The 21,943-nt window shown below is 34.4% G+C and overlaps 1 protein-coding gene across 1 annotated transcript in view; it reads right to left on the bottom strand.

The window, feature by feature from the left end:
• Positions 1 to 1,430: 1,430 nt before the first annotated feature.
• Positions 1,431 to 21,943, bottom strand: part of Ptp69D (Protein tyrosine phosphatase 69D) — a 47,760-nt gene continuing 27,247 nt past the window's right edge. Inside the window, exons 2-11 of the mRNA XM_018514265.1 lie at positions 17,514 to 17,825; positions 16,739 to 17,326; positions 16,077 to 16,370; positions 15,742 to 16,001; positions 7,455 to 8,256; positions 7,137 to 7,383; positions 5,705 to 6,716; positions 5,026 to 5,313; positions 3,575 to 4,003; positions 1,431 to 3,222 (exon numbers count right to left, since the gene is read on the bottom strand). Of these exons, the coding sequence (XP_018369767.1) occupies positions 3,142 to 3,222; positions 3,575 to 4,003; positions 5,026 to 5,313; positions 5,705 to 6,716; positions 7,137 to 7,383; positions 7,455 to 8,256; positions 15,742 to 16,001; positions 16,077 to 16,370; positions 16,739 to 17,326; positions 17,514 to 17,825 (4,313 nt within the window). The 3' untranslated portion in view covers positions 1,431 to 3,141. The remainder of the gene's footprint in view (positions 3,223 to 3,574; positions 4,004 to 5,025; positions 5,314 to 5,704; positions 6,717 to 7,136; positions 7,384 to 7,454; positions 8,257 to 15,741; positions 16,002 to 16,076; positions 16,371 to 16,738; positions 17,327 to 17,513; positions 17,826 to 21,943) is intronic.

Below are 21,943 nucleotides of genomic sequence, written 5' to 3'. Positions count from 1 at the left end.
TAATGTGTCTATTTGTCGCGTAATAAGGCAGAACTTATCTATATATCGCACGTTTAATATTAAAATAAGTCCTCCAATGTGAATCATACAATAATGTTAAAACCACATTTCTTGAAAATCTAATATTATTGTAGACTATTATTAACAGATTTTCTCCTACCAATTTATAGTTGTAGGAAGTGTAAATTATTCTAGAAAAAAGATAAAATCTTGAAAAAATAAATTCATTAAAAAGAGAAAAATAAATTATTTAAAAAACATAAATACAAAAATAGCTAATACTTAATATAATTTTAATGTTAACTGCCAATTTCATTCATCTATCCTGGTGAAATTTGATGGAGAATTTTATGGCTTAATAATGTCGCAATTATTAAAATATTTACTATTTTAATAGTAATTTTAAAAATCAAAGAAGCATTACTTCGTGTCTCTCATAGGAGGATCTTAAAATGGAATAAAGCTGTATGGAAAAGATAAACAATCAAAATGCGATACGAATCGTAATTAATCCTCAAATACTAAGGTTGGTCTGTGGGATCACGCGAAAAAAAGAATTTTCATTTCTTTCATAAAGACTGATTTATAACAGTTAATTGATTAACCCCGGGAGTAGGCGCGTCTCAAAACTAAGGTTAGTAGGCGCGTCCTGGTCATTTTGACCGAAATATCTTTTCGCACATATATGTGTTATAACTAGAATACATATATGATTATAATTACTATAAGTAATAATTAATAAGAAAATGAAATTACAAACACTAATTATACTAACGTAAGTGAGTTTACGTACTATTGCGTACCGGGACAAACGTGTTCCGTTTCGACTTGGATGTTACATCATCCCTAATTTTTGTCAAAAGATGTCGAGCTTTTTCGTGATTGTTTCCTTTTTTTAATTTGTTACTTACATTTTTTAACTAGTTTATGACTAGTTTATGACCAGATCGCGGTCCGGCTGACAGAGAGCCCATTAAAGAAAAAAAAAAGACTAATAAAGTGCACGCACTATGGTCTTTTAGACCGACCGTTAACGCGACCACTCCCGCGTTAATAAAACATAGATTTATAGAATATAGATTTATAAAATCTCTTGTGTTTTTATTTCAGTTTTTTTTAATCGATATCTCAGGGACCAACCTCTGTGTCACTATTTTTTACCTCAATACTTAAGAGTTAATAGCGTTTTCCACTGGACTAGTGCAGCACTGGTGCACATTAAGTGCAAATCAATTCATATATTTTCAGCGTTAATAAATAATTTAATCCTTTTAATTATATATTGTCACGAAAACTTCACAATCTTAAAAGGACTAAATTATTTATTGACACTAAAAATATAAAAACCGATTTGCATTCAATTGCAACTGGTAAAACTAGTGTTGCACTAGTTTTACCAGTGGAAAATGCTATAAGTTGATTGTCTTCTGTCTCCTGCAAAAAATTGGCATTATTGATAGCGCACGTATTGAAACTTGACTAGAACAAACGTGTGGAGAAATAAACGTATATAATCCTTCCTCCCTCTCTCTTTCTCTCATTTTTTTCATTTTTCCTTTTTATTAATTTCACCAATTTTTCTGCCATCTTTCTCGCAAGGCTGGGCAGTATTTCGAATGCTAATTAGTGACTGCACATCAAGAGTCACGCTCTGTATTTTGTATTCTTAATCATATTCTATTGTTGAATCACATCTTTATACCTTATTTCCGAAATATATCTTTCAAATGTTTTTCATAGTGATATTTTGAGTTTAGAATACGATATTTATCGCATTTGTATTTGATATATGATGTCGCTACGCTTGTCTTAGAACCTAGACACTACCGATTACAATCTCTAAATCGTAATCGAATATTTTGCCCAGCCCATTCAATTTAAATCACGAACATAATTTTTGTGTCATCGCGCGTGGAAAAAACACATCACATATATACGTATATATCGCGTATGTATTACAAACTTTCTCCCAAATATGAAAAATAAAAAAGAGAAGAGACTATCTCTCTATAGTCGCAATATTACAATTCACAGCGAAATCTAAATATTGTGTAAACGAAATGCTCGCATGTATTTCGAATTGAATAAGACTATCAGTCTCTTTTTTCTTTTAGAAGAGGAATCAGCGCACGCGTGATATGCGTAATACATCGTAATAATTTAACTCTACATTGTTGAAGAACATACAGATACGCAACGCGCACACACACAATCGTTAGTATTATTATTGTGACAGATCGTAAAATAGCGACGTCGCGCATTGTTACAGAAGACGCTTCCTTCCGAAGGTCTTCCCGCAAACGAAACTGATCGAATTTTATCTCATCTTTATTTTACTCAAAACAGAACATCCTGTAGCAAACGCCAGGATAATTCGCATTAACGGGATCTTGGAAGTTTTCGGGATCGGTCACGAATTGTGCGAATAATCATGAGTATTCATCATGATGTCTCCTTCGTTGCTTAGCTTCAATTGTGATTCGCAAGAGTGAAGTGGTTCAAAGTTACAAATCATATCTCATGTACTTGGCAGAAGAATGAATTATCATACCTATACAAGTATATCCATTCCTTCCTGTGTCTCAGCTTCGCTGTACAGCCATATGCAGGATACCGACAAGAGCATTCGTGTATGTGTCAAATTTCGATATTAAAACTTTATCACACTACATTATGCTCTGGCTAAATCGTTAGGTTACCAATAAAAATAAGCTTCTGTAATGGTGTTTCGTGACAATATCACGCACTGCACTTTAAGATTTTCACCAATGATGTCGGAAATTCACGTAATAATACCACAATGAGTCAATTTTTAGTTAATTTCCAGCCAATGCTCTTCTTCCACACTTAACTTATAGTCAGCACATATAAAATTTGCGAACATATTATGTACAAGTAGTCTTTAGATCCGCGTTGTGCATCGTGATCCAATTTCCGTTTACACGACGATGATAATAGTGATGATGATGATGACATCAATAATTCTTTATCGACGTTTATTCATCTTTGGTTGAGGCAATATACGCTTATTTGAACATTCGTGGATCGCCGGACACTTGTCACGGAACTTTTTCACGCACATGTCCGCCCAAACAATATTTAGAACAATATAGTCTCGCTCTTGCTGCTAATTTTCAAACATTATGCTGCCGTTTCATCATCGGCTAAATTGTGAAGATCCGAGTAATTCACGATGGCACGATGAAGAAACTCATATTGCGCCTAACAACACGTAAATATTATACACAAAATACAATTACAATATATAATACAACAATTTATGATATAATATAATACAATAAATAATATTTAATTGTAATCCTCAAACTTGTAATTTATTTTCATCATAAATAATTGAAAAAAAGTTGGATGACAGAAAATGGAAAAAATATAGATATCTAGTACTTTACATATTTCAATGTTGTAATACAATATTAACTGTTATTGTCTACTTTTTAAATAGACTAGCCAACTTTTTATGTTAAAATTCGTAAATAATACTAAATTCTTTATAATAACACGATACGGAAAATAGAGAGAATATGGAGAAAATTATGAAAATTATGACACTTACGAAGGTGCTGATCATGCCGTGTCGCTGAGAACGCAATTTCTTCGTCGTTGTGAAAATATCTACACGCTTCTCAGTGCGCAATTGCTGGACCAGTATGCTAAGAGCCACGAACATTGAACTCCGATCTGATCCATAGCTACAGTGCACGACCAGCGAGCCGCTCACCTCGGTGTCGTTCGTCAATGTTTGATCTACCAACTCAATAAGACCGCGCGTCACTTCAGGTACTTCACCCTCCACCGTTGGCCAGCCATGATATTGATACTGCTTTACAACTCCACTCTCGTCAGTTTTTGTGTTCAAAATGCAAAATTCGCGACGCGTATAATATGGACAACTCTCACTATGGATGTAACGGACCCTTATATGATCGTAATCGGTTTCATCGTCAGGCCAGTAGCGTGGGCACTTCCGCGGGCCTTCATTCAACTGGAAACGATGTTACTTATTTATATTATACCTAATTATATTCATTCTGGTGCGTGCCTAATCTATTCTTCTTTCAAAAATATCCATGCTTATTTCTTATTATTAAAAATTATGATTTTCGGGGACCTTGACACTTCTTTCGCCCGGTTATAAAGAATTTTATGTATTTTCTTTCGTTAAAGACTCAAGAAAATATTGGCATATGTATTATTAAAAAATTGACATTGATTATTCAGATTATTTAAGATATTATTGTATTGATTAAATTATATAGGAATATACTGTTCATATGTACAAAGCAATGTCCATAAAAAAATTTTCAATAAAAAAAATATCGCCAACTAATTCCTCAAAAATTTGTTGTATGAAATTGCATACCATGTATATCATATTAACGCAATATTCATACAATTTCATTTTTTCCGCAAATTCAACAAAATCAGTATCTTCATTAAAAGCAACAAAGGATGAAGGGGAAAAAATGGGTGCTTTCCAATTGCTTAACACAAACGTACATAAGAATGCACAAAGTGTAACATTGTGCACGATTCAATTGGAACAGAATGTGTACACTATGCACGGTTGAGATCCGTTTCGGATAGAGTTAGATTAAATGTAACTTTTCCGCCTCTGTATTAAACAAAAATAAGTAAAAGTGCCGGCCACTCAACGTCCTCCAACCTCATTTATAGCCGCCGCAATTAGTAACATGTAATTGTCACTAGAAAACATAAGCTTACACAGCCCTCGACTGAGTACAGATGTGTAGTGTTGTGTCGACGATAACAGATAATTGGAACTCAACTTGCGTCGCTGTGTGCACGAAAGTGTCTAGGGATATTACAATTGGAAAGCACCCAATATACACACACACACACACACACACACGCACACGTAATTATACGTGTACATGTGTATATATTTAAATCCGTGCAATCCTGCACGCACGCACGCACGCACGCACGCACACACGCACGCACACACGCACGCACACACACACACACACACACATGTACACTTACGTCAGATAACATAACTATCGTAGAGATGCATTGTTCCGAGATCATTCGCCAGAAATCCGTTATAGTGATCTCCAGAGGATCTTGCGTAATGACAAACGATTCGGAATTATCGTAGCCTTCGATGAACGATGCGTTTATATATGTTGAATGTTCCTTTCCCGGAACTGGCGTGAGTATTACGCGATTTCTATCATATGGTATCACCAATTCGCTTCTATTCTTTAATTTATTTTCGTCTCCGCCGCCGACAGAGAAGGATTTCCGATCTTCTAATATGGAACTAATTTTCTATACAAACAAAAATTAAGTAAATATGATAGAAACTTTAGTCTCTCAACGAAATTTTTGGAGAAATTTAAAAATATAACGTGTTCACAGAATATCATGTACATTTCTAATATATTTTACCTACTTTATTGGATATTGATTGTTCAAAATATATGACTTTTTCGTAAGTAATTCTTTCTCATCCATTACACAAATAGAACATGCCGATTGAAAAAAAAATTTAAAGGAGATTTACAAAATAAAAATAAGACGAACTGCAAATATGTAATTTTGATATGAAGGATATTTATAGAATAATTTTGACACGTATGATATTTTAATTTGCAGATCTTAAATGAAGATAAAATTAAGTGACAAAAAAGTATTTGTAGCATTCAATTCTGTAACTTACATCATATTCTTCCTCCATCCTACACTTCTCCTTTCCGTTGTCCCGCTGTCTCAGTTTGACGATTGTGGTTTTGAATTGTGGTGCCGAAATCTCCGTGTCGCCGTACTGTGCCATCTCCATAAGCGCGCGATAGATAAAGATGTATTGCTTAAGCGATTGCACAAGAAAGTTGCGTTGATGCCGTAAGTCACACACAGTGTTGAAGATAGACACCTGACCCTCCTCGGCCAACTGTTGCAGCAGAGAATCCAATGCCACGAGCGTGCCGGTGCGGCCCACACCAGCGCTGCAGTGCACCAGGATTGGCCCCTTTTCGAGCGAATACGCCTCATTGACGCGCTTAATGAAGCGTAAAATCGCGTGTGGATGCTCGGGGGCGATGAAATCTTTCCACACGAGGAAGTGATACTGCACGATCGCGCGGGCGTCGCGCTCGCCTAGTCGCGTCATCTTCAATTCGCGCACTACATAATCCGAATAGGCACGCTCTTTAACGTGTTCCACTGAGATGTCACCAAAGTTTTTGGTTTCGCGCTTGTCCGGCCAATACTTGGCGCACTTGGTTTTTGAATATTCTTCGAGATTTGTCAGCATAAGAATTAGCTCGAGATGCTGCTCCCAGATCATGCGCCAGTAGTCGCACACAGTATTCTCCATAGGGCCCTGGGCGCAGATGAATTTCTTGCGTTCCTTATAGCCCAGCACAAAGTTGGCATTGATATAATCAGAGCCACAAATACCATCCATCTGCGCCAAACGTACTCTCGTCTGATCGTAACACTTGATGTCCGGATAACGATTCTTATACAGGTTCTCCTGTGCTTCGGATGCACGTGTCGTTCTATCCATGAATCGATCAGGTAGCAGTTCAAACTCGTGCTGGAAACCGTAATCCGAGTCCCTATGGCGTTCCAAGTACGCCTGCAATAGCTCGCTCTTAGGTATGGGCGGCATGTCTGGTGGACTCGCTGCCACGAGCTGATGCCTGCCTCTCAAACTCCTACAGAGATGTCTATGCAAAAATCCATCCATTAAATACCTAAAGTACTTATACCGCTTCTTCAAAAACTTTAAAAATTAGACATTAATATTAATATTAATATAATTAATATTAATAATAAGAATTATATAATATATAATAACGAATAAATATTATATACTTTGTTTTATGTATATATTCTATTATGTTTCTGTACACAACGGACAAAACAGCTTTCTTTTATTTAACAAAAAAACAAGTCTTTTAAAAATATGACTATTAAATAAAAAAGAAGCCATCATTTTTAAAAATTATAAGCGTCTATTATTTTTAAAAATATAAAGTCTGTTACATTAATTATTAAAATATAATTCATGTAATAAAATCTTTTATAAAATTTATGTATAAAAATCTTATATTTAAAAGAGAATACCGTGTTCTTCTTGAACTCACCTGAAACTATTGCGCAGCGTTATAACTTCTTCCCTCTCTTGTGCACGTTTCGTAAATCTATATAACACACAGAGTGCGATAAACAGAATTGTGAGAGTTAAAATTAGGGCGATGAAGAGCTGTAATATCATTTCTCTGATAGTAGTCGCTTCCGTAGCCGTTACGCTGAGAGGATCCAATCCGCCATAAAGAGGATTGAAATAACTGCTATAAGCCGGTAAAAACTGATCCTTTTCATTATCGAATACTGTAAACAATCAACCATCACAATGCGCTATCAAATTTGAATTTCACAAATCTATCGATAATTGTACATACCAATAACTTCGATAAAACCAGTATAATTCGATGTTTCATCAAGAAAACCATCGTAAGGTAATAAAGCACTGAATTCTCCAGATTCGTCTATAGATGCCTTTTGCAGCGGCGCGTCTTCTCTCTTTCGTCTCTCCACTTTTTCCATGGCATTCATAATCACAGGCACGACCGTGGTTGTGTCAATTTTCGTACTAGTAGTGGTCATCGATAATGTGGTAGACGGGTTGGTAGTTGTGCTGCTACCACTGCTACTTACAGTTGTCGTCAGCATGGATGTAATTGCCGTCGTGCTAGTAACGACGATACTGCTCATATTACTTGAAGTTACAGTGGTAGTTGATGAGATTTCCGGAACAAAGTGTAATAACGGCGGTGCTGGTTTGGGTCGTAAACCGATGCACTTATCGCACATAGCACCACCGTTAGACGACTCGCCGTCACCGAGAAAGATCTCTGTCAATAACTGATCGCTGTCGAATATCTCGGCAATATACGCACCACCGGTAGGTGAATTATGCACATACTGATAAGAATATACCACGATCTCCTCAGGTGATGGTAAATCACCAACTGTTTTATGCGGCGGTAATTTCACCAGGTAGACGCGGTAGCAGCAAATTGGACCGTTCCGCTCCGAGATACGCGGTAAATAGAGTTTGAACAACTGCCTACCCTGGTTTTCAATCTTCCGCCAGCTGCGCATGTTCATATTATCGCGACCCGGAACCGTAACTGGCGTCGTACAGTTTCCTATAGCATCCTTGCCAGGAGTGCGAGACCTTGTTACTCCGTGCACCCGAACCTTCGATCAAATGATCATTTTTAGTACAAAAATTCATTTGATATTAATAGATTTGCATCATAATCTCAAGTTAGATTCAATCAATAATAGTACAATAGCCCAAGTCGGTGTTTAAATTCCTTCTTTGAGGATTCAGTAATATTTAAAAATTTTTTTCTGAATTATAATGAATAACAATGAAATATTACTGAAATTATGATTAATAATGTTGAAATATTACTGAATTTATTCTATGATTAATAATGTTGAAATTAACATCACTTTTAGTATTATTTCATTAAAATTTCATTAAGATTTCATTACAGTTCATTATAATTTCATTACAATTCGTTAATATTTTATAAATAATTCCATACAAAATATTGTTATATTTAATTTCGAATTGGTACAAAAATACAATGCATATTTTAATATTAGAATACATGCAAAAACCATATACAAATGCAAATTTAACACGTCTGCAGATAATCTAAACTTATATAGACCTGGTTATATAGAGAGCATGACTAAATTTTACATGCGAGAACAAACTATCTTGCAGCACTCTTCGAAAGATTAATTCAAAACTTTTCGTTACAGCGTTAACTGATTTCTCAATTAATGCTATAATGTAACTGCCTATTACGGTCCGAGCTGGATCTTTGTTGCTTTTAAATAATTCAATCTTGAATTACTAATATATCCTATATATGTACTTGCATATATACCATATTGTAGTCTTTTTCAAACTGCGCGCCGAATTGTTTTTCCGGACTAAATAAACGCAATTAAAACTACTCTAGTAATCGCGAATTAAATTGACAAGCAATTTTTAATAATTTGATGCTACCATCAAGCATCATATATTATAAAGATGTTAATCTATAAAAACTGTTAATAAATTTATTGCGAAAAATATTACCTCGGCCGGGACTTGAACCCGGATCTCTTGTAAACCGTACGAGCGTCCTGAGCCATTAGACTACCGAGGCCTTAGTAATATTCTTCTAATATTCCGGACTAACTTTTAGTCCGGAAAAACAATTCGGCGCGCAGTTTGAAAAAGACTACAATATGGTATATATGCAAGTACATATATAGGATATATTAGTAATTCAAGATTGAATTATTTAAAAGCAACAAAGATCCCCAGCTTGGACCGTAATAGGCAGTTACATTATAGCATTAATTGAGTTTTTCAAATATACGGTCAAAATATAAATACATTGTTTAGATTACATCGCCTGAAAGAAAGACGTTGTTTCCTTAGTATACCGATTATTGCGAAGAATATTACTAAGGCCTCGGTAGTCTAATGGCTCAGGACGCTCGTACGGTTTACAAGAGATCCGGGTTCAAGTCCCGGCCGAGGTAATATTTTTCGCAATAAATTTATTAACAGTTTTTATAGATTAACATCTTTATAATATATGATGCTTGATGGTAGCATCAAATTATTAAAAATTGCTTGTCAATTTAATTCGCGATTACTAGAGTAGTTTTAATTGCGTTTATTTAGTCCGGAAAAACAATTCGGCGCGCAGTTTGAAAAAGACTACAATATGGTATATATGCAAGTACATATATAGGATATATTAGTAATTCAAGATTGAATTATTTAAAAGCAACAAAGATCCAGCTCGGACCGTAATAGGCAGTTACATTATAGCATTAATTGAGTTTTTCAAATATACGGTCAAAATATAAATACATTGTTTAACTGATTTCATTATTTTTCAGCAAACTTTATTACAATCGTTCAACTATTAATGCTTCTGAGTACTCAGCCAAGAACTCTGCGTTGCCGGTGACAGACGGCGGCCTAGCGAAACCGGTAGCCACACACACAAGGACGAGCCCATATACATGTGCTCTCGACGCGTTTTCCTTATCCAACGGAATTTTATTCAAAAAATCAAAGTTACAAATTCTTAATACCATTTAATATATGTTAAACATATAATCTCTTATTCAGAAAATGCAATATAATAAATAAAAAAAAACTGTTAATTTAATCCTACAGACATTTGGAAGATAAACATTATAATAAAAGTATTTGTTACTTTTACAGCCGGTATTCATAATTAACTTTGAGTAATCAGTAAACTTTCCCAGTATATTTATCCGCAATCGTTTTTTAATACCATTTAATACTTTGTTATAGAAATATAATTCACTTTATTAAGCCCTTAAATAATGTTTATTTTTTTACTCTTTATGGTAATTTTAAAAATGACTTTGAAATCCGAATAATTTATGCTAAATACTGTTTTTAAGTAGACTTTTAGTTAATTATACAAGGCTCGGACTAGAATCAAAATAACGGCTAATAATCCATTTATTCGATTTAAAAAAAAAACGCTGCGCTTAAGTTGTGTCATTAAAAGATTTTCGAAATAATTATTAACTCTGTACAGTATAATAGATTTTTCTATCAGCTCAATTTCAATGAAACTTGATACTCAAAGGATTTTTATAGTCGCTGAGGTTTTCTACGATATTGTTTTCTATGATATTAAGGGATATTGTAACAATGCTGTTTCTATTTTCATATTTATTTAAATTATTCATTCATTGTATAGGCATATTTTCGTTATTAGCATGTATATTAAGTATTGTTCTAGAAAGATGTTCGAGAAGTTTCTTGCGCGAGTCTGTCGCAATAGGAAAATTTGGTAACGATAGTAACCGACATGCGGATTTCCTCAGTTGCGAGGGTTGGCTATCGGGAAATTGCCAGATCATACCTAATTGGGCAAACGGCATTCACGTTCACGCGACCGCGCTAGCGTCATACGATTCTCGCGGATACCGCAGTATCCGGTAGTCGCTATCTTGATTAGAAGCTGCTCTCAGGCAGTTTGATAGGACTTATTTGTATTGCGTACATAAAAAAGTAAAAAAATTAAAAAGAAGGATGCAAATAAAAGGGGCCTCCATCTGGCGCATTCTGGGTATACCTTTGGCTATAGCGAACCCTAGTTTAATAAATTTTCCATTACAAGTTATTGTATTATATAGTTTCATTTCAATACGACATTTAAATTAGCATCTTCAGTAATAAAAAAAATTAGCATAGTTTCTTATTGACTGATGTGTTTAAAACAAAATAAACATCTTCATCTGTGTTATAAAAATTAAAAAATCGATTTTTTTGTGAAAAAAATATCTAAAAAAAGATGTTATTCCGTTTTTTATTCAATGACAGTATGTTTAAAAAGTCTACAAAAAAGAGAATTTTTCAATTTTAGCTTTTGGGCAACTTGTTACGAAAAGCCAACATTTATGAAAAAATAATTTTTACAAAGATAAAATTGTTAAATAAAAAATAAATAGATCTGTTAAAAACGAACTTATTGGCTTCAGATTCACAATCAACAAAAATAATCCTAAAAAATAACATGTAAATCCGCGAAATTCACCAAACTTTGGTTTTTAATGCGCCATGTTAAGTCTGCCATTTTGAAAATCAACATTTCGATTGCAGATTCGTAATCAACGATTCAAAAAACTATTATACACATAATTTCAAACAAATTGATTAGAGCGTTAGATCGTCAAAAATTAAATTCCCCTAGAATTGTAAAATCTTACACTGTGCGGCGCGCCGAAGGCAAGCACGGATGGCACCCGGTTGGACACGGCTCAATTGGACACGAGCCACTCACAGCGCTTGAGACTACAAAGCTCCTAGGCACCTGGGTCGCTGTGATTGGTGGTGTCCAATCGAGCCGTGATCAATCGAGATTACCCCGGCGAGCATATGTACATGAGCTCATGCTTGAATGTGTGTTACAACGCCTCACCACGATAAATGGCTAAACTTACCCCTATTAATCTGGACCCCCACCATCGAAAATCAAAATCGCGATAGATAAAAAATTTAGTGCTCTTTATTTGCTAATTATTTGCTAAAAAAAAATTTTTTTGCTTCAGCGGTTTAGTGGGAATAAAAAAATTTAATGGGGGGGGGTCCAGGTTAATATAAAGCTGGACCCCCCCATACTGAAAAAAATAGATCTAGTGGTGCTACAAAGAAATTAAGCATACCAGATTTTTTTTTGCTTTTATTTGGTCGAAGATAGCGTAAATAAAATTCGAAAATTTAATATTTTTAATATTAAATCAATACCAGCGATCGCGCAGCGAGAACCTACACGGCCCGCGCCGCGCTACTTCAAGTCCCTTTTCTACCTCCACAGAATTACTTGCTCGAATGTATTTGATATCAGAGTAATCGTTAGGTCACGAAAATATAACCAAATCCGATTTATTTACTAATTGTAAAGTGCCGAAAACAGCCAGGATGTCTAGCACGAACGCGCCGTAAAACAGCGCGCTGCGTATCAGTACCATCTTAAATGGCTCGTGGAATGTCGTAAGAATTATTTGTTCGCATGATTTTAGTAGTAAATTAATCCCCTGGGACTGTATACTATCGATTCGTGCCGAAATACGATTTATTTGCTAACTGCAAAGTACCGAAAACAGTCAGGATATCGAGCACGAGCGCGCAGCCAATCAGCGCGCTGCGTATCAATAGGATCTTAAATCACTCGTGGAATGACGTAATAATTATTTGCCCGAATGTTATCGGTGCCACTGCAATCCTGACACAATGCACTATCGAAAACTGCCAAATTTCGATTTATTTGCTAACTCAAAAGTATTGAAAATAACGAGTTAAACTAGAACGCTCCGCGGCTACTTCCAGATGTGTTTCTATCGTCCAGGAATTATTTGCTCGCATCATTTTGGTAGCAAATTAATCCTGAGATTGTATACTATCGATTCGTACCGACATATGGACGGCATAAATTCTTACGACATTCCACGAGCCATTTAAGATGGTACTGATACACAGCGCGCTGTTTGACCGCGCGCTCGTGCTCGACATATGGACTTTTCAGCACTTTACAGTTAGCAAATGAATAGTATTTTGGCACGAATCGATAGTATACAGTCCCAGGATTAATTTGCTACCAAAATATTGCGAGCAAATAATTCCTAGACGATAGAAACACATCTGCAAGTACGTCGCGGAGCGTTCTCGCTTAACTCGACATTTTCAACACTTTAGAATTAGCAAATAAATCGAAATTTGGCAGTTTTCGATAGTGCATTGTGTCAGGATTGCAGTGGCACCGATATCATTCGAGTAAATAATTCTTATATCATTCCACGAGCGATTTAAGATCCTACTGATACGCAGCGCGCTGATTGGCTGCATACTCGTGCTCGACATCTTGACTGTTTTCGGCACTTTGCAGTTAGCAAATAAATCGTATTTCGGCACGAATCGATAGTATACAGTCCCAGGATTAATTTACCACCAAAATCATGCGAGCAAATAATTCTTACGACATTCCACGAGCCATTTAAGATGGTACTGATACGCAGCGTGCTGTTTGACCGCGCGCTCGTGCTCGACATCCTGGCTGTTTTCGGCAATTAGTCTTTACAATTAGCAAATAAATCGGATTTGGTCATATTTTCGTAGTACGTGACTTAACGATTACTCTGATATCAAATACATTCGAGCAAATAATTCTGTGGAGGTAGAAAAGGGACTTGAAGTAGCGCGGCGCGGGCCGTGTAGGTTCTCGCTGCGCGACCGTTGATATTAATTTAATATTAAAAATATTAAATTTTCGAATTTTATTTACGCTATCCTCGAGCAAATAAAAAGCAAAAAAATCTGGTGTGCTTAATTTCATTGTAGCACCACTGGATCTATTTTTTTAGTATGGGGGGGGGTCCAGCTTTATATTAATCTGGACCCCCCCATTTAACTTTTTTATTCTCACTAAACCGCTGGAGCAAAAAAATTTTTTTTTAGCAAATAATTAGCAAATAAAGAGCACTAAATTTTTGACCTTATCGCGATTTTGATTTTCGATGGTGGGGGGTCCAGGTTAATAGGGGTGCTAAACTTATAGGCGTGGAAAAGTGACGTTTTGACGACGAAATTTATATTGCATGCCATTTATTATTGCTTAATTGTGAAAATATGACTTACATAAGTCTCGTACTTACATAAGTCCTAAAAATGAACGAAAACTACAATTATCTTGGAATTTTATATGTAAAAGTGAATATTTCACTCGTTTCAACAGCTGTCAGACCGTGTGTTTCCTGCCCAGAGAGGCTCACTTTACTTGGTTTTTACGACTATTTACTCACTGTCAAGGGAGGAGAAGGACAGTTTTCGTCGATTTTTACATGTTTTAAAGCGATCTCATCATTGAGATTTATCCACAAATTGTCTTTATTTACAAATGACATGCAATATAAATTAACGTGTCATTCCTCGCTTCTGACGTCACAATTCTAACATGGCGGCGATTACTTAGGAGCCTTAATTTCAACATTTTAATTATCCTGTTTCCATTTTCGACAACTTTCATTAACAAATCTATAAAAATATTATATATTTCGTTCTCATTTCAATACTTTTCAAATGTTTTCATTAATTTTCCTCAAAATTCAGCATATTTCAGCATATTTCAATGTACAATAAACTGTGAAAATATTATGTGTCTTGCATACTTTTTTTCATGCATTTTCAATAAATATCTTTACAGTTCATGGTAACTCAATATAATTTAGTGCTCAATTTCTTTGAGTATAAATCGCTGTATAAATTTTCTTCACAATTCCTTTTAATTTTACGCTCTTTGTTATGATGTTAACTGATTTCATTATTTTTCAACAGATTTTATTACATTCTTTCAACTATTAATTCCAACATTTTTATTATCTTGTTTTCAATAACTTTTATTAATGAATCTAAAAAAAAGAATATCGTATATTTCGTTCTCATTTCGCGTTTTTATACTTTTCAGATATTTTTATTAATTTTTCTTAAAATTTATAATATTTCAGCATATTTTTTAGTGTACAATAAACCGTAAAAGTATTATTATTATGTTCAATATCTCTGAATAAATAAGTATGAATATCAAACATATTTGCATTAGTTTTCATTATTTTTCATTACTCTTCATAAATTTTCATTAATTATCATTAAAATTCATAGGCTTTTAATATTAAAAGTATTATTTATGCTGAAATATTTTCAAGAATATGTCAGTGATTCTCTTTTCTCATTTTAATGATTTCATTGTCAATTTCAATCATTTTAGCGACTTTTTTCCATCAGGGTAGGTTACTAGCTTACTGCTCAATCCTCCTGGAGAGTAATAAGCTGCATATCTGTAGCATGCGATTTTTTTAGCAAATACATATATGAGACCTACAGTTTAACGCTAGTTTCGAATAGCCTATTAGGAAAGGTTCTCATAGCAAAGATACTCTCGATTTGCAATTACTTTCCAAGAAAATAAAATATTTTTGACTAGATTTGAACCTTTGACATAAAACTTTTTACGCCATGATCGCCATACCAAATTATAAATTATTCTAATTAAATGAGAAATAACCAAGAAAATATTTTAATAAAAATAATAGATGGAAAGATGATTTAAGCTTGAATAAGTTATATACCGTATAATTTGTATTAGGAGGTATCTTATTGTAATGCGTGCTGTTCCTATTATAGACACTCCAGCTGGGCGGTTCGAAACTATGAATGTCCAAACGTCCCATGTCATTCTTGAATCTTGCTACGCCGTTCAATTGTATATTGTAGCGCTGTATAATGCCATTTGGCTTCTCCGGAGGTTTCCAAGTGATGGACATAAAACTGAAGCTGCTTATATTATCATAGCGACAAATAACGATGAGATTCTTCGGAGGACTGGCCACTGCAAAAACAATGAAATACATTTAAATATTTATCAAAACGAATAAAATAGATATACATATTTTTCTTGGCGTACCTCCATCCAAAGTGGTGCCGTTTACTTCAGCACTCCAATTACCGCATTGTTTCGTGTATTCGCTGCAAGCAGCTATTTTGAATTTGTACGTGGTCGCTGGATCGAGATCTACAAATGCATACACGATGAACGGCTGAGCGGGATACACTGCTTCTCTCTTCTGATCAGCGTGAGTGGCCATCAGATTATAATAGTGCACATGTTCCTTCAAATCCGATGGTGGCACGGTCCAACCTATTGTGATTGAATTTTCTGTCACGCCATTCACGGACACTTTCGGCACAAACACTGGATCTGTAATATATTTTTGTCCAATATTAAATAAAATATCGAAAAAAATTTTAAGTGTATGCCGGTTATATATCAGAAATTGGTTTTTGCTGTGAAAATCAAACGCCGAATTATAAAGATAATTATTTAAAATATCTACATCTGTTAAATAATTTTACTAGTTATTCTATAACAATCGCTTTTTCAATTTTACGAATTATAAAATTTAAGAATAAGTTATTAAATTAGAATCTTTTTACATTGTTTTATATTTCTTCTTAAGAATTTACAATTCTTTTTAGCTCTCAAGTAAAATCAATTTTTAAGTTGAATTAAACTTTAGGAAAGATGAGTAGGGGAGAAATTTCTAATATTTTTTTTCCCAGAAATACCTTTCTCAAGCGTGGTGATCCATCGTGGATCTAATTGCATGTGTGACGTGCCCAGCGCATTGATAGCGCTGATGCCGATTTGATACGCAGTGCCGCTCTCAAATCCCTTGAGAACGTAGCTTGAATTACCGCCACCAATCTGCTCGGCGTAGTACTGACGTTGATCCGTGCCTTTCTTCATGTGCTGGATGAAGTACTTCTTAATCGGCTCGTTACCATCACTGACAGTCCAATTTAGGAATATGCTGCCGGCGCCGACCGCCTTCATAAAATCTATGCTAACTTTTGGCACATCGATGACAAATAAATGTGTCAAGGCGCTCACTATCCCATTGTAGTCGTTCGCCTGACACACATACGTGCCATTGTCCTTTCGCGCTAAACTCTTGAATTCCAGGACTAAAACGGCGTAAGCCTCGTTTATTTGCGCAACGACAGTGAGATTCTTCAAATGCTCGCTACTCTCTGAATTATTCCCTTTTAACCAAGTAAATTGGGATAACGGATAACCGTGTATGTGGCACGTCAAGTTGGCTGCTTCCGACACTCTCGCCCTTACATTCCCGCCGGATGTTATCTTGCCGGGTTCTGAAAAACGAGAAACGATGTTTCAACGAGAGTTGAACTTCGAAATTGACTTTTGTTATGTGATAATAAGCTTCTCTTTTGTTATGTAATAATAATGAGAGAATATTAATCCAAAATACGTGTATCATAAAGGTGCGCTCACACACGCGTAACAAAGACAAGACATTTAAATTAGTCCATTATTTACCTATCACTCTGATATGAATGTTTTTTTCGAGGAATTCGCCGTCGACAGTCTGAGCGCAGCATTTGTAGTCGCCCGTGTCGTTTCTGCTGGCCTTCTTTATGTCAAATCGTCCGATATAGTCAAACTCATTGATAGTGCTGAGATTCCTGCCGTCGATGCTCCACCAGACTTGACCTGGCACGTTAAGCTTGCACAATAATGTCGGTGTGCTGCCTGCCTCTATACCCTCGGTGTCTTGTGATGATCGAATCTCCAATGACGCGGTCCGCTCGGTCTTAGATTCTGCTGCTGCTACTTCCAACTTATCTATACCTATTGCAAAGAAATACATTTTCGTATCAATTCACGTAGATGCAAACAATAAATTTAAAATAAACTCGAGATTATTTTAAACATAATTAAGCAAAGAAAACCAAAAGGGTCAAAGTAGATTTTTGTGCCTGATAATATTATTTTTGGGTACCTAAATCTTACAATTCCCAGTTCAAGTAAACTACAATTTGATAAACAATTTAATGTAGATACTAACGAGTATCTTAAAATAATTTATTGCAAAAGAGATATCACGCCATCAGGATTTAAATTTAAACTTTCCTACATTCCGTGATAAACGTCTTACCAATTCAAGGCATAATTCGAGTGTGTGAAGTTGGCACCCTCATGCTTTGAAATCGGTATTCTGATAAGAGTTCTGGATTCTTTAGAACAAGAGAAAGAGTTTCTGATGATTTTTAGAAAGAGTTCCGCTCACAAACATCAAAAAAATAGATTTCGCAAAATGTGCTAACTTCACATTCAACATTAACACCGAATAGTTCTGAATAGCCTATTCAATCACTGAGAAAAATGGTTTGATTATATCAACAAGATGTATATGGTTAAATGCATTTTGGTTAAATTTAGCAAAATTGCTGGCTATAATAGGAATCTAAATTTTATGACTAGATCATTTGATAGATTATGTAGAAGTTTTTAAAGGTTAGTAATACATTAACGAAAATAATTGTTCGCTCAACAAGAAAATCTGATAGATTCAACGGGAAGACATTATTAGACCAATAAGAAAATCTGATACAGTTAACGAGAAAAATTTATTCGATCAACAAAAAGTTCTGGTAGAGTTTACGAAAATAATTGTTCGCTCAACAAGAAAAATCTGGTAGACTCAACGGGAAGGCATTATTAGACCAACAAGAAATTCCGGTAGATTTAATTAGAAGGAATTAATCAAATTCTCATCCGGTAATTCTTACAAAAATTCTGATTCGTCCGTTTTTGAACATATTAGTTGAATCTATCAGATTTCCAAATAATCCAACCAAACTCTTTTTTTCAGTGATGTATTTTGACGAGTACTAGAGTTTCTAATATAAAAAAAATTATTTTTTCAAAAAATAAAAAAAATTTTTTTAATTAATATCAAACTCGAATAGTTCTGAACAGAGCATCAGATTCCTTTCGACGAGATCTAGAGTTCCAGATAAATAAAAAACCTCAAATCTTTATAATTGTTTTAAAAAATCATCATAAACGAAACCTTGAAAACTGGGGATCTTAATTTCACACCTAACATTAGCATCAAATAGTTCTGAATAGTCCATTCGATGTCTTTTAACAAGTAATAGAGTTCCTGACGCAACAAAATTATTTTTTAATTATTAAAAAAATTTTTCGATTTAAAAAAAATATCAATTTTATTTTTCAAAAATCTCGCTTTCTGAAAAGTTCTGATAGCCCCCCAAAGAATTCTAACAATTATTCTTAATAATTAAAGAGTTATGATCGCAAACAAAAAAGTTCTAGCGCCTTGAAGTAGAAAAATTCGAAGCTAAAGTAAGGCCCATATTCAGAACGCGCTTTTATTGATAAAAGCGCATTTTTATCTCTGAAATTCTATAATATGCGTAACGAAAAGTGTAGTAGCGCGCCAACATCGTTGTAAGCGCGTTCTGAATAAAAACCTAAGACATTAAGGCCATAGAACTTTTTAGTTATTGATTTTAGCGCATCGGTTATTAAAAATAATCGTTAGAACTCTTCGGCTATTAGAAGTCGTGTCAGAACGACGAATTTCCGAAAAAAAATGTTCAGCTTATGCAGGCTTGGAAAAGTTCGAAAGCTAAAACTTCAGAGTTCTATAACTTTTTAGTTATTGATTTCAGCGCATCGATTATTAAAGATAATCGTTAGAACTTTTCGGGGGGCTATCAGAACTTTTGTTAGAACACCGGATTTTCGAGAAAAATTGATATTATTTTTTGAAATTTTTTAAAATAATTTAGAAATAATTTGTTTTATCAGGAACTTTATTACTAGTTAAAAGAATCATCAAATGAGTTATTCACAACTATTCGAGCTTGATATTAATTAAAAAAATTTTTTCATTTTTTTGAAAATATAAAAAATAATTTTCTTATATTAAAAACTCTAGTACTCATCAAATTACATCGAATAGACTATTCAAAACTATTCGATGCTAATGTTGAATGTGAAATTAGCATTTTGCAAAGTCTTTTTTTATATTCATGAGCGGAACTCTCTAAAAATCATCAAGTTCTTCCTTTTGTTCGAAAGAATCCAAAACTCTTATCACTCCGATTTCGAAGCATAGGGGTGCCAACTTCACACATCCGCATAATTCGAAATCTTAATTTTGGATGATATGGAAATCGGTTACAAAGAGTTGGCCTACTTTTTAATTCCGATACGCTATTCTTGCGTCATCAATGAAATTAAACTTAGCATAGTTCGTTCATTTTCAATGAATAAAAAGATGGATGAACGACCGTGTTTCTTTTAATTGATGAATCACGTTATTTTTATTTCATTGAATCTCTGTCCACATGATGCATTCTTTATTTCACCCATAATTTCGTTATCTTTTTTTTTCGCATCGTTCGAAGATTAATAATGTAAATATTTTTTTATTTCTCTTTGAAGTGTCGCGCTGGCAAGCATTTCGAGGAGAAAGACCAAAATTGATCAAAATCAATCAATTCTCTCCCAAAAGAAATGACTGCGTTCAGCAGAGGAAACGGGGCATCTATTATGGAAATGCGGAATTATTCCGTTTTCCTTAAAAAACACAATAAAAATTTAAGGAATAATAGAATAATTCCGATCGGAATCCATTCCAATTTGTTCTATGATGGCTGTGTTTCCAAATTAACTGCCGAAAATCTGTAGTGCACGTAACGTAAACTGTAGCATTTTCAGTGCTGGCAGTAAATTTGGAACACAGCCGACAGTTGCCCTGATCAGTAAACGCTTATTCTTTAACTTCTTATTTACATCTTAGGATTTCTTTCATGATTGGTTCGTACATTTATATCCAGCGAAGAACTAAAAGTAAAAACCAATCACATTAAAGAATCAGTAAGCGCTTACTAATCAGTTTGCTCTGCTTAACGTAGTTATTCTTTTAAACCGCATGCATGCACGCAGTGTCGTTATTTTTAACTGAGAATTAAAAATATTAGAAATTGTTTAATGCGTTCGCTCTCTACGACTTTACAGTTTCTTTGATATATTTGTATAAAACTTAAACAAGCAATAATAAAATTATATCTTTTTTAATTTTTATATACTACATACAAGTTGTCGTTCAACGATCTTTTCATCTATCTATGCAAATATATTGATTATCTGTAATGTTTTATATTATATTAAATTTATATTAGGTGTTGAACTTAATTCCAGTCGTTTTTCGTCTCCAAAATTGATTTGTTTCGAAGGGAAGATGAATGAATACCTTAATCAAAGTAATTTCCTCCATTTTCTACTTTATTACTAATTAATAATACTTTATTAATAATACTTTGATTAAGGTATTTACCTTCGAAATAAATCAATTTTGGAGACGAAAAACGGCAGGAATTAAGTTTAACACCTAATAAATCAGTCAAGACATAATGGGGTAGGGTAGACCGGGGAAAAAGGTCCACCCCTTGTATCTCGGTAATAAGACATTCACTAGAAAATTCCGCCACACAGTTCGTCAACTAAGAGTGAGAATCTTATGTCACACAGTTCGTTACTGCCTAATAACCGTCAGGAAACTTGCACGGATGTGCCCATGTGTTTGAGAGCCAAAAGTAAGATCTTAGCGCCGTAGTTATTTTGGTCTGAAGGGATCATTTTTGCACCTGGATAGATTAAATAAGTGTATTTATTAATCTTATTCTATTGTTTTAACAGTGATTATTAGAATTGTTATTTCTATTATAGTTTTTTAATAACAATGCCGCAAAGTTTACGTGACTTGTTGGGGTAAAAAGTGCCATGGTTGTTGGGGTAAAAGTGCCATGGTTGCTCTATATTCGTTAATATTGATTTTATAACAAGTCGATAATCCTAAGTCGATAATATTATCAGTGAAGTAGACCAATAGCCAACAGTACGAAACGTTACCGATTACTTTCGATTATCGA

This window comes from Trachymyrmex cornetzi, unplaced genomic scaffold (assembly GCF_001594075.2).
Source record: "Trachymyrmex cornetzi isolate Tcor2-1 unplaced genomic scaffold, Tcor1.1 scaffold494, whole genome shotgun sequence".
Classification (NCBI taxonomy): Eukaryota; Metazoa; Arthropoda; class Insecta; order Hymenoptera; family Formicidae; genus Trachymyrmex; species Trachymyrmex cornetzi.
This window is presented reverse-complemented; position numbering and strand designations above follow the sequence as displayed.